Source organism: Dasypus novemcinctus, chromosome 23 (assembly GCF_030445035.2).
Source record: "Dasypus novemcinctus isolate mDasNov1 chromosome 23, mDasNov1.1.hap2, whole genome shotgun sequence".
Lineage (NCBI taxonomy): Eukaryota > Metazoa > Chordata > Mammalia > Cingulata > Dasypodidae > Dasypus > Dasypus novemcinctus.
In genome coordinates this window covers 15,361,354-15,372,135 of record NC_080695.1, presented here as the reverse complement: position 1 = coordinate 15,372,135, position 10,782 = coordinate 15,361,354, and the positions used below count along the sequence as shown (strand labels likewise).

Here is a 10,782-nt window from a genome sequence, read left to right as displayed (position 1 = left end):
AATTTATCCATTATGTTTTAATGTATGTATTATTATATTGTATATTATTATACTTATTATAAATAAGTGGTAAATGTCTATATAATTTATAATTTCTTAAACTGATAAAGATGCCAAAACTTGTGGAGTCTTTGAACCCTAAGGTTCACCTCCAATTACTGCTGCTCCACAACCAACTGACCCAGTGGTATTAAGGTCATGGTGTCTATAGGGAATCTGGAAAGGCAGAGTGAAAATGGTCTCTGCTCCCTAAGGCCTGGGTTCTCAGCCGGGAAAACGCAAAGCTGGGGGCTGGAATCACCTGAAGTTTATTCATTCCCATGCCAGGTGGCTGATGCTGGGTGATGGCTGCAACCTCAGCTAGGGCTCTGGGCTGGAACCTACACACTCTCCATGGGGCTGCTGGGCTTTCTCACAGCACAGTGACCATGTGCCAAGAGCGAGCATCTCGAGAGATAGGCAGTGGAATCTGCTAGTTTCTTGTAAGATTTGGGCCCAGAAAACTGGCCCAACATCACCTCTATCACATCCTATCAGTCCAGCAGTCACAGAGCCCAGATTCAAAAGAAGACCTAGACCAAACCTCTCACTAAGGAGTGTCAAAGAATTTGAGGAGCAACTATAAAACGTGCACAAATTCTAAGGCTGGGCCTCAGTTGGCACACCAGGCTGTAGGGCTGCAGGTAGATATCCACGTTTACCCAAAGCCTCCAATATCTCTTTTGATTCGTGAAGTACCTGAAATTGGTTGGTATTTAAGTAACTTGGGAATTCTACCTTTTGGAGCCTTTAGTGGCCTCTGTAACATCACCAGAGTTTTCCCACTCTATGCCCAGATGTCATTTGTAAAGGCTCCTATAGGGAAACGGACTTTGGCCCAGTGGTTAGGGCGTCCGTCTACCATATGGGAGGTCCGCGGTTCAAACCCCGGGCCCCCGGGCCTCCTTGACCCGTGTGGAGCTGGCCATGCGCAGCGCTGATGCAAGCAAGGAGTGCCTTGCCACGCAAGGGTGTCCCACGCGCAAGGAGTGCGCCCATGAGGAGAGCCGCCCAGCGTGAAAAGAAAGAGCAGCCTGCCCAGGAATGGCGCCGCCCACACTTCCCGTGCCGCTGACGACAACAGAAGCGGACAAAGAAACAAGACGCAGCAAATAGACACCAAGAACAGACAACCAGGGGAGGGGGGGAGGGGAATTAAATAAATAAATAAATCTTTAAAAAAAAAAAAAAAGGCTCCTATAGTCCATAGATTACATTAGGGCTCACTGTGTTGTAGTTATATGATTTTTAAAAACCTTTATATTCTGATAACACATATACAACCTAAAATTTCCCATTTTAACCACGCATGTGTGGGGTGATATATGAGAATCCTGTTATTTTCTGCATGATTTTTCCTACAATGTCTCTAAATAAAAGTAAAATTTTAAAAAACAGAAAAAAAATAAAATAAAAATAAAAATGGTTCCTCTCCCAGGAGCTGTTCTACCAGAACATAGGCTAAAGAGCTCTGAACCGGTTAGCTTCCCCCAGGGCAATGAAAGGCTGCTTGTCCGAAAGGAGACACACAACCTTCTAGCTTTTGTCAGACAGAAGGGGAGTGGGGAGGGAAAGGGAAAGAAGGACAGAGGGAGAGAAAAGGGTGTAAGGAGGAAGAGGGGAAGGAAGGAAAAACGGTTTGGGCTGACCACAATGTAGATTAGCATGGCATGGCCATTAAATGGCAGAGTGACCTGATCACAGGAAGTAAAGACGCCTGTGCAGCTGCTGGCTGGCTGGCTGGGAGACCGTAGTCAGAAACTGTCATTAGAGCAGACCTCCAGCACAGGGGAAAAGGAGAAATGATATCTGAAAGAAGAGGCTGAAGCACTATTTACACTGTAGAAGAAACCAGTCAGATTAGAATGTGACAACTGTTGTCATAATTAGAACAGTTGTCAGAGGGAAAAGAGGGGACAGAGGTATTCTGTGGGGCTCTAAGAAGCAGAAACAAGAACGACCAACATTTAAAGGAGGCAGATTCCAGGCAGCTATTTTGTGGTAGTCCAGGTGAGAGATGATGGTGGCTTGGAATAGGATGGTGGCAGTGAGAAAAGGGGAGAGGGAAAAGGAGATGGATTAGAGATATATTTTAGAGACCAATTTGATAGGTCTTGGTTAATAATTAGATGGGATGTGAGGATGAAGGATAAGGAGGGATCAAGGGTACCTTGGAATTCTGAAATGGACATTTAGAGTAACATCTAAATTTCTCCTCAACTCTCAGATATTATGGTTTTATGAATTACAAATTATGATAGGTATCTGTGGCAGTATGAGAGAAAAGAGAAAGATTATGTTTTTAAACTAATCTATTCCTCTGGGTGTGGTACCCCTTGTTGCATTAAATTCAATAGAGGGGCCTTTGATTAGATTACTTGGTAAGGTCGATTGAGGGCTTTTGATTAGACCATGTCAGTGAGGCATGACTCAGGTTGATTCTCCACCCTCTTGCTGGGCTAGATATAAACGGAGGCACAGACACACACAGACAGACACAGGAAAAGGGAGCTGCCATGTAAGAGAGAGGATTACTTAAGCATGAAGCCCCAAAAGGCTGGGCCCAAGGAGCAGCTCAAGAAGGAAAGGGAGGTGGCATGTTTGATTCTGCAACATGAGAGAGGACTGCAGAAAAACAGAAGCCCCCAGAGGCTCAAAGAGGCTGGGCCACAAAACAGCTCAAGAGGAGATGGTGACCCCAGAAAGGAAGGCTGAAACCTTGGCAGAGATTGGCATTCGTCTTGCTTTGCCATGTGTCCAGACAATAGAATAAACAGTAGCTGAATTTGGTGAAAAAGCACCTCTTATGTTGCCCTGATTTGGACTTTTCACAGCCTTGGAATGGTAAGGTTTTACCTAAAATAAATGCCCTCTACAAAAACCAACACAATTCTAGTACTTTGCACTGGCAGTCCTTTGACAAACTAAAAGTGCCTTAGAGGTGAGGGAATTAAATAACCCTGGAAAGAACCCCTGGCCTAAATCCAGACGAGAGGGGAAGTTTTGCAAGGCACCCCACTCTGCCCTCCACCAGGATGCACCTTCCCTCTCTTAGGCCTAAACTGTCACCATTAGACAAACTATTTAAAAGCAGCCAATCTCTCCCTAACTCCCCCCCCCACCCAGTCTTGACTGCTAAGCAATACATCACTGAGAACCCACGTACAAAGCAATGTGTGTGTGTGTGTTGGATGACAGGTATGCCGGGCCAGGCGACTAGGCAGAGTCACTTCAGATTCCAGTAGACAAATAACCTAACCTCTATCATCTAAATCTCAAGCCAAGCTCTTGGAAACCAGCTGTGATGGTTAGGCTAATGTGTCAACTTGGCCAGATAATGGTGACCAGCTGTCTGGTCAAGCAAGCACTGGTAAGTGTAGTACAAGGGCATTTCATGGACTTCAATCATCAGTGAGTTGATTGCAGAGATGGCTGGTTACATCTACAATCAACTAAGGAGATTTCTGTCAGCAGTGAGTGATGTCTCATCCAATCAGCTGAAGGCCTTAAAAGGGGAAATGATTCCAGCATTCAGGGGAAGAATTCCTATCTCGACTTCAGACAGACAGCATCTCCTGGCATCAAGGTCCTTCATTACAGGAGGCCCTGGTTTGCAGCCTGCCCTATAGAATTTGGACTTGTGCATCCCCACGGTCGTGTGAGATCATTTGTAAAATCTCATACTATTTATAGATATCTCCCATTGGTTCTGTTTCCTTAGAGAACCCTGACTAATACACCAGCTGATTCAAACATGTTTATTGAGCTAATCACTAGGGCACAAAATAGACTGGGAGAGATGATATTCCAAAAACACAGGAAAATTATGGACTCTTTCCATTAAACACAGGGAGATAATACCCTTCTCCAAATACTGAGGTAAAGCCGCCTCTCCCCATACTCCAAACACAGCATGAAAGAGGCATTGTGCTCACTCATAAAGGGACAGGACTGTCATGTATTAGGAAGGAGAGGGTGTCAAGGCTTCTCCATCCTGACACAAAACTATCCAAGAGAAAGGTTAGGTCGGCAAGGCAAACTCCACCCCACCGTCCCCTCAGAGACCAAGGGATGGGGCCTGGAAGTGATGGTTCATTTTGCTTTTTTTCTTGTTTGGTTATGTCCTTGAGGAGGGGAATGGAGATGGAGAGGGGCACAGAGTCATGTCAGAAATCCTGTAATGAGAAAGATGAAAGGAAAACACACAGACATAACCAATAGTTTAAAGGCAAATAAACGTCTGCCCAGTCCTCCAAATTACAATTCTAAATTCCCACCCCCATACTCTCCAAAAGCACCACAGACACCTGAGAGGGCAGCTTGTGGACTTCTAACTATTTGACAGGGCAACAGAGGTTACCTGTCAACATTCCCCAGGGACACACAATCCCTCTTAACCTGCCCTCCAGTCCATTTTGGGAACACGCACCTCAATGTTCAGCTCTGTAGAATCTAAGAGGTCCAGCCAGTGCTCACCAGGGGAGGAGTGGCTACTTGGTTGCTAAACAGAATAGGGTCAAAAGTCAGGAAGGTCTCCTCTACTCCCAGTATGTCCCAAGCAATAACCAAGTTCCTTTTCCAGTTTCACAGCAAGTACAAGGGAAGAACAGTAGGTCCCCACGGCACAGCCAGGGAGGAAAGATTATCAAAGGCAGGGGCGACAGATGATGAGCAACAGATTGCAGGGAACCCTCAGAGAATTGTCCCCTCTCCTGGCTGCCTAGGTAGAGACTCTTAGATTAGTTCAGTATTGGAAGTAAAGAAAATGGACTTTTTCCTAAGGGAATTTAGGAAAAGAATATTTTAACAGGGGCCTTGCTCTCTGACTGAAGATATCATTGTTCGATTTTTCCTTCTGAGTCCAAGGTCTCCATCCCCCTGCCCTGTGTGGTCTCTCCTCCCCACTCAAAGAGTGGTGCCAGAGGAAGAGGAAGAGCAGCAGCAACTGACCTAACATAGCCCCTTTCAGTCTGTAAGGTGCTATTTCATGTAAAAGCTCCATTTTGCAGATAAGGAAATGGGGATTAATAGGGGCTAAGGAGTTATCTTAGCAATTGGTAGAAATGAGAATTTGAACTCAGGTCACTAACTCCAAATTCCATGGTTTTCCGACTCTCTAGTTAGCACTCCATTCTGGGGAAGCGAGCAGGCTAGGGTAAAAAAGGGAGAGTGGAATGACATGGAATGGGGGCAGGCCTCCAAAGGGGAGAGGAGGGAAGGGATGGGGCACATGTGTGCCTGCATGCGCAGGTGGTGGAGAGACTTAATGAACGGCAGGCAAGGTTGGGTTAAGTGACTTTTCATCTCTAGCTCTAGGATTCCTTCCAAATAGGAGATTCTTGGGGGCTTAGAGGTAACAATACTTATTTGTTATTTTTAATTTCTTTTCCTTATTTTTCAAACAAGAGTAAATAACCAAGTCCAAGGTATCTTACAAACCTCCCTTCTTTACTAAGCAGATTTTTGAGACAAGAGTATCATCAGGATTGAGAGGGGACACTCATTCTAGTTTCTTTTTCTCTCACCTGCCTCTAATTTGAGAGGGAGAAGGAAGTTGCTCGGTCCACTTACCTTGTCTGCCTCGTGCCATTCTTCACTTGACTCATCCTGGTTTGCTAACTCTTCTTCCTCCTCTTCCATAAGGCTGAGTCTGATGGCAGGGGCAAAGAGTAGAGATTTTTCAAACTCTTCTTGAAGGATCCCTGGGAGTTTCTCAGAGGCCCTTCAGGGCAGCAGTGGTGGGCAGTAAGTTAAGCAGGGCTCTAGAACCCCTCCTGCTTCAATCAGAGCAATTCTACAAAATCAATTTTACATACTAGGGTTCCACATCATACTGGAAGTAAGTGTTCTAAGGTTAAAACAAGTCCAAAAATCACTGGCACAGAAGCACTGGATAAGGGGAGAAGCCTCCACAGTGGGGTGAAGATGAAAGATAATGAGAAAAGCTCACCGGGTCAGTCGACTGCCCAGTCGAGGAGCTGAAGGGATGGGCAGAGTATGAGAATGCTGTGGACCTGAGTTCCTTGGCCTCTGGGCACCTGAAAGGGGCTGGCTGTTGGGAATGAAGGAGGATCACTGACAGGATTAAGAGTAAAGGTTAGATGGGAAGTGGATTTGGCTCAACTGATAGCATCCACCTACCATATGGGAGGTCCAGGGTTCAAACCCAGGGCCTCCTGACCCATGTGGTGAGCTGGCCCACAAGCACTGCTGATGCGCACAAGGAGTGCCGTGCCACACAGGGGTGTCCCCTGCATAGGGAAGCCCCACACACAAGGAGTACGCCCCACAAGGAGAGCTGCCCCATGCGAAAAAAGCAAAGCCTGCCCAGGAGTGGTGGTGCACACATGGAGAGCTGATGCAGCAAGATGATGCAACAAGAAGAGACACAGATTTCCAGTGCTGCCCGACAAGAAAGCAAGCGGACAAAGAAGAACACACAGCGAATGGACATAGAGAGCAGACAAATGGGGGAGGGGAGAGAAATAAATTTTTAAAAAATCTTTAAAAAAAAAAAAGAGAGAGAGTAAGGGCTAGGGAAGTGAGTATGGCTTGAGCAGTTGGGTGCCTGCCTACCACCTAGGAGGTCCCAGGTTGGTTTCCAGTGCCTCCTAAAGAAGACGAGCAAGACAGTGAGCTGACACGATGGGCTGGCATGGTGAGCTGATACAACAAGATGGCCCAATAAGATGACACAACGGGATGACTCAATGAGGAAACACAATGAGAAAACACAGTAAGACACAAGAAGCAGGGAGCAGGTGTGGTTTAAGTGATTGGACACCTCCCTCCCACATGGGAAGTCCCAGGTTCAGTTCCTGGTGCCTCCTAAAAAGAAGATGAGCACACAACAAACAGACAGAGCAAGCAGACAGTGAGCACAAACAACGAGGGGGGGCAAGAAAAAAACAAATCTTAAAAAAAACACAAAAGAGTAAAGGTTAAAAGGAGGAGGTAAGGTAGCCAGTTTTAAAGGGGAGAAAAGCTCAGTATGTAAGGAGGAAGAGAAATTTAAAGATAAAAACACAGAAGAGGACTAGAGAAGAACCAGAGAAGGAGAACATCCTGCAGGTGGGAACGAAAGAACAGAAACAGCAAGATGAAGATGGTAAGACACCTAACTGGGAAGCCAGGGACCCAGATTCGCCTCTTGGTCCTCACCCTTGGGTAATCTCTGATTCTGAACCACTCTCTTCTTCTATCTCCTCTAATGCCCCCAGAGGCTGCCTACTCTTCACAGCTGTAGAAGTGAGGGTCGGTGTGGATGGGGTGCTGCTCAGCTGTAGGCTTTCTTCGTGGGATGGAAAGATGTCCTCTCTGTTCTGCTTAGAAGGGCCTGCAGAGAAGCAGATGCACATATCAACAACAGCCCAGTACCTTCTACAGACATTTTTACTTTTACAAGGCCTGCCCAGGATTTCTGAAGTGAAAGTTAACAAAGAAGAGAATGGAAAACCTGTACGGCCTCATTCTGTTGAGACTCAAAAATGAACAGGAAGCTCATGAAAAGACTGTGTACTAAAAAGCAAGGCTTAGAGGATCATATCTAGGCTTGTCCAAGAAAAAATTGTAACACAGCTTAGAAAAAAAAGATGGAAAGAGATATAAATATATATTTCACAAATAAACATATGAACTCGAATGTGAAAGAAAGTTGGATTCCAAAAGAGTGAGAAATGGGAAAGGAAGTGGGTCTGAGTTAATCAACGAAGACATCTGAAATCTTACCATTCACGATATCTCTAGTGAGAAAAAGCTTAAAATTTCAACAGAGTTTTGTGATGAGAAACTACTAGGGTGGAAGCATGAGGGCAAGGGAACAATAAAAAGATGAAGACAGAATTTCCTAAAGGCCAGGAAAAAAAAAAAAAAAAAGATACAGTAGCAATGTCAATGTGGTTTCTGGTATGAAGGAAAAGTGGAGGACCTGGGGCTAAAATAGTAAGGCTCTCATTCCTCAAGAAAAAGGCAGAGAAGAAAGAATTTAAAGACGCCTGACTGGGAGAGAGTGTAAACTACAACTTCAACTATAATCCATGCGGTGCAGCAGTGCTCCAAGATGTACTCATCAAATGCAGTGACTGTATCACACTAATGAAAGAAGCTGTCGATGTGGGAGGAGTCGGGGGTGGGGAGTGGGGTATATGGGAACCTCTTATATGTTTTTTTTTTTTTAACTTTTTTATTTTTTTTTTTAAGATTTATTTATTTATTTCTCTATGTCTATTTGCTGCATCTTGTTTCTTTGTCTGCTTCTGTGGTCGTCAGCAGCACGGGAAGTGTGGGCGGCGCCATTCCTGGGCAGGCTGCACTTTCTTTCGCGCTGGGCGGCTCTCCTTATGGGGCGCACTCCTCGGCTCCCCTACACAGGGGACACCCCTGCGTGGCAGGCCACTCCTTGCACGCATCAGCACTGTACATGGGCCAGCTCCACACGGGTCAAGGAGGCCCAGGGTTTGAACCGCGGACCTCCCATGTGGTAGACGGATGCCCTAACCACTGGGCCAAGTCCGTTTCCCATCTTATATGTTTTAATGTAACATTTTGTGTGATCCGTGTATCTTTTTTAAAAAAGTACAAAAAAAAAAAAAGACATCTGAGAAAATCCAGATAATAAAATCTTAAAACATAAATCAAATTGTAATTAATGTCTATCAATGGTAATTCTTCATATCCTCATTACCTTCCCTCCCCACAGCCATTTTTATACACTAAAAACAATAACCTGAAAGTGAGCCGCTACTGGTTCAAGTAGAAAGGACTACAGAAAACAGGGAAGAGCTACACACCCCAAGTTTGTATCCCCAAAGGAAATTCTGGGGCCCCAGAAGGTGGCAACACTAATCTTAGGGAACCCAGGACACCCCAGGCTGAGATTGGAGAGGAAAGGTGGGGGACCCTGTGTTTCTTCACCGCCTCTACTCTCTCCTTGGTGTTAACCCCACAATAATAACCATGGCCTACTGCATCTGTGCTCCAGAACTACAGCGCTGAGTTTGTCATTTCCACTTGAATATACTTCTGTCATCTTGAATTCACTGGTCCACGACTGAACTTATCATCCCCAAACTGGCTTCCCTTCCTGACTCTATTTCCATTCCTCATTTGTTTTTCAGACTCAATATGAGAGTCACTTTCTCCCATTCCACCTAACTTTGATAGTCACCATGTTAATTTTCTTAAGGCCAGACTACAATCAAGTCCTTCCTCTCCATCCCAGCTGAGGTGTTCACTGTTATACATTACTGTACACCTGAACTACTGTGACAACTTCTTAACTCATATTTCTACTTTATATTTCCTCTCCTCTGCAGACCATCAGATTAATTTTAAAACATTGTTTTCATTATAAAACTCCCCTGTCCAGGAAGTGGATATGGCTCAACTGATAGAGCTTATGCCTACCACATAGGAGGTCCAGGGCCTCCTGGCCCATGTGGCGAGCTGACCCACGTGGAGTGCTGCCATGTGCAAGGAGTGTCGTCCCACACTGGGGTACCCCCCCGCACAAGGAGTATAGCCCCACGCAGGAGTGCAGCCTGCCCAGGATTGGTGCCCCCCACACAGAGAGCTGACACAACAAGATGACGCAACGAAAAAAGAGACAGAGAGAGAGACAATATGAGTCGCAGCGAACTAGGGAGCTGAGGTGAAGCAAGAGAATGATCACCTCTCTCCCACTCTGGAAGGTCCCAGGATGGGTTTCCTGAGCCACCAAACAAGAATACAACAGACACAGAAGAAGAACACACAGCAAATGGACACAGAAAGCAGACAACGGAGGTGGGGGCAGGGGGAGAAAAAAGAAAAAAAAAAAGCCCCCCCCCCCCCCGAACACTCCCTGTTCAAAAAACCCTGAATGGGGAGCAGGTGTAGTTCATAGTTCAGTGGCTGAGTGCCTGCTTCCCATGTACATGGTCCCAGGTTCGATCCCAATACCTCCTGGAAAACAAAACAAAACAAACCCTGAATGACTAATCATCCTCTTAGAATAAAGTTCAAATTTCTTTCATTTAAATGCCCTTTACCCTGTAGCCCCAACATAAACAGTGCTTGCCCTGGTTAACAGTGACCGCCATATTTATAAATCCAATGTTCAATTTTCGGTCCTCATCTTATCAGTAGCTTTCAAAACAATTGATCAACTCTTCCTCCTTAAAATACTTTCTTCATTTGGCTTCCAGGACACCCCAATTCCTTGCATTTCTTCTGCCTCCCTGGTCATTCCTTCCCAGTCAATGCTGGAAGGCCCCAGGGCTCAGTCCTTGGGCCTCTCCTCTCCTCCATCTTCATAGGTTCCTCAGTCACTGAGGTTCACACCTTGATACACCACCTACACTCTGCCAACTCACAAATTCATCTCAAGGCTCTCCTCCCCTGCACTCCAGGTTCATATGCCAAACTGTATCCTCAACATCTCCACTTGTAGTATCATGGCCAAAACCAAACCCCTGACCTTCCCCACAAAGTGCTTCACTCACAGCCTTCCCCATCTCCGTGGATGTCAACTCTATCCTTCCAACTGTCAGGCCAAGAGCCTCAGAGTCATTCTCTCTTTGCCTTAAATCCCACATCCAGCCTGTCAGGAAATCCTATAGTTAATGCCTTCAAAATACATCAGAATCTGGCCACTTTTCACTACCTCTACTGCTCACATCCTATTCTAAATCACTCTCTTCTCTTACCTGGATCCTAAAACAGCTTCCTCACTGGTTTCTTTCTTTTATCCCTTGCTCCTTTTCA

General features: G+C 45.6%; 1 protein-coding gene across 1 annotated transcript in view; it reads right to left on the bottom strand.

Annotated features, from left to right (window-relative positions):
- Nucleotides 1-3,783: 3,783 nt before the first annotated feature.
- The window catches only part of STAG3 (STAG3 cohesin complex component), a 44,186-nt gene continuing 37,187 nt past the window's right edge, over nt 3,784-10,782 (bottom strand). The window contains exons 30-34 of the mRNA XM_023588398.2: nt 7,201-7,375; nt 5,990-6,091; nt 5,611-5,689; nt 4,469-4,540; nt 3,784-4,214 (exon numbers count right to left, since the gene is read on the bottom strand). Of these exons, the coding sequence (XP_023444166.2) occupies nt 4,206-4,214; nt 4,469-4,540; nt 5,611-5,689; nt 5,990-6,091; nt 7,201-7,375 (437 nt within the window). The 3' untranslated portion in view covers nt 3,784-4,205. The remainder of the gene's footprint in view (nt 4,215-4,468; nt 4,541-5,610; nt 5,690-5,989; nt 6,092-7,200; nt 7,376-10,782) is intronic.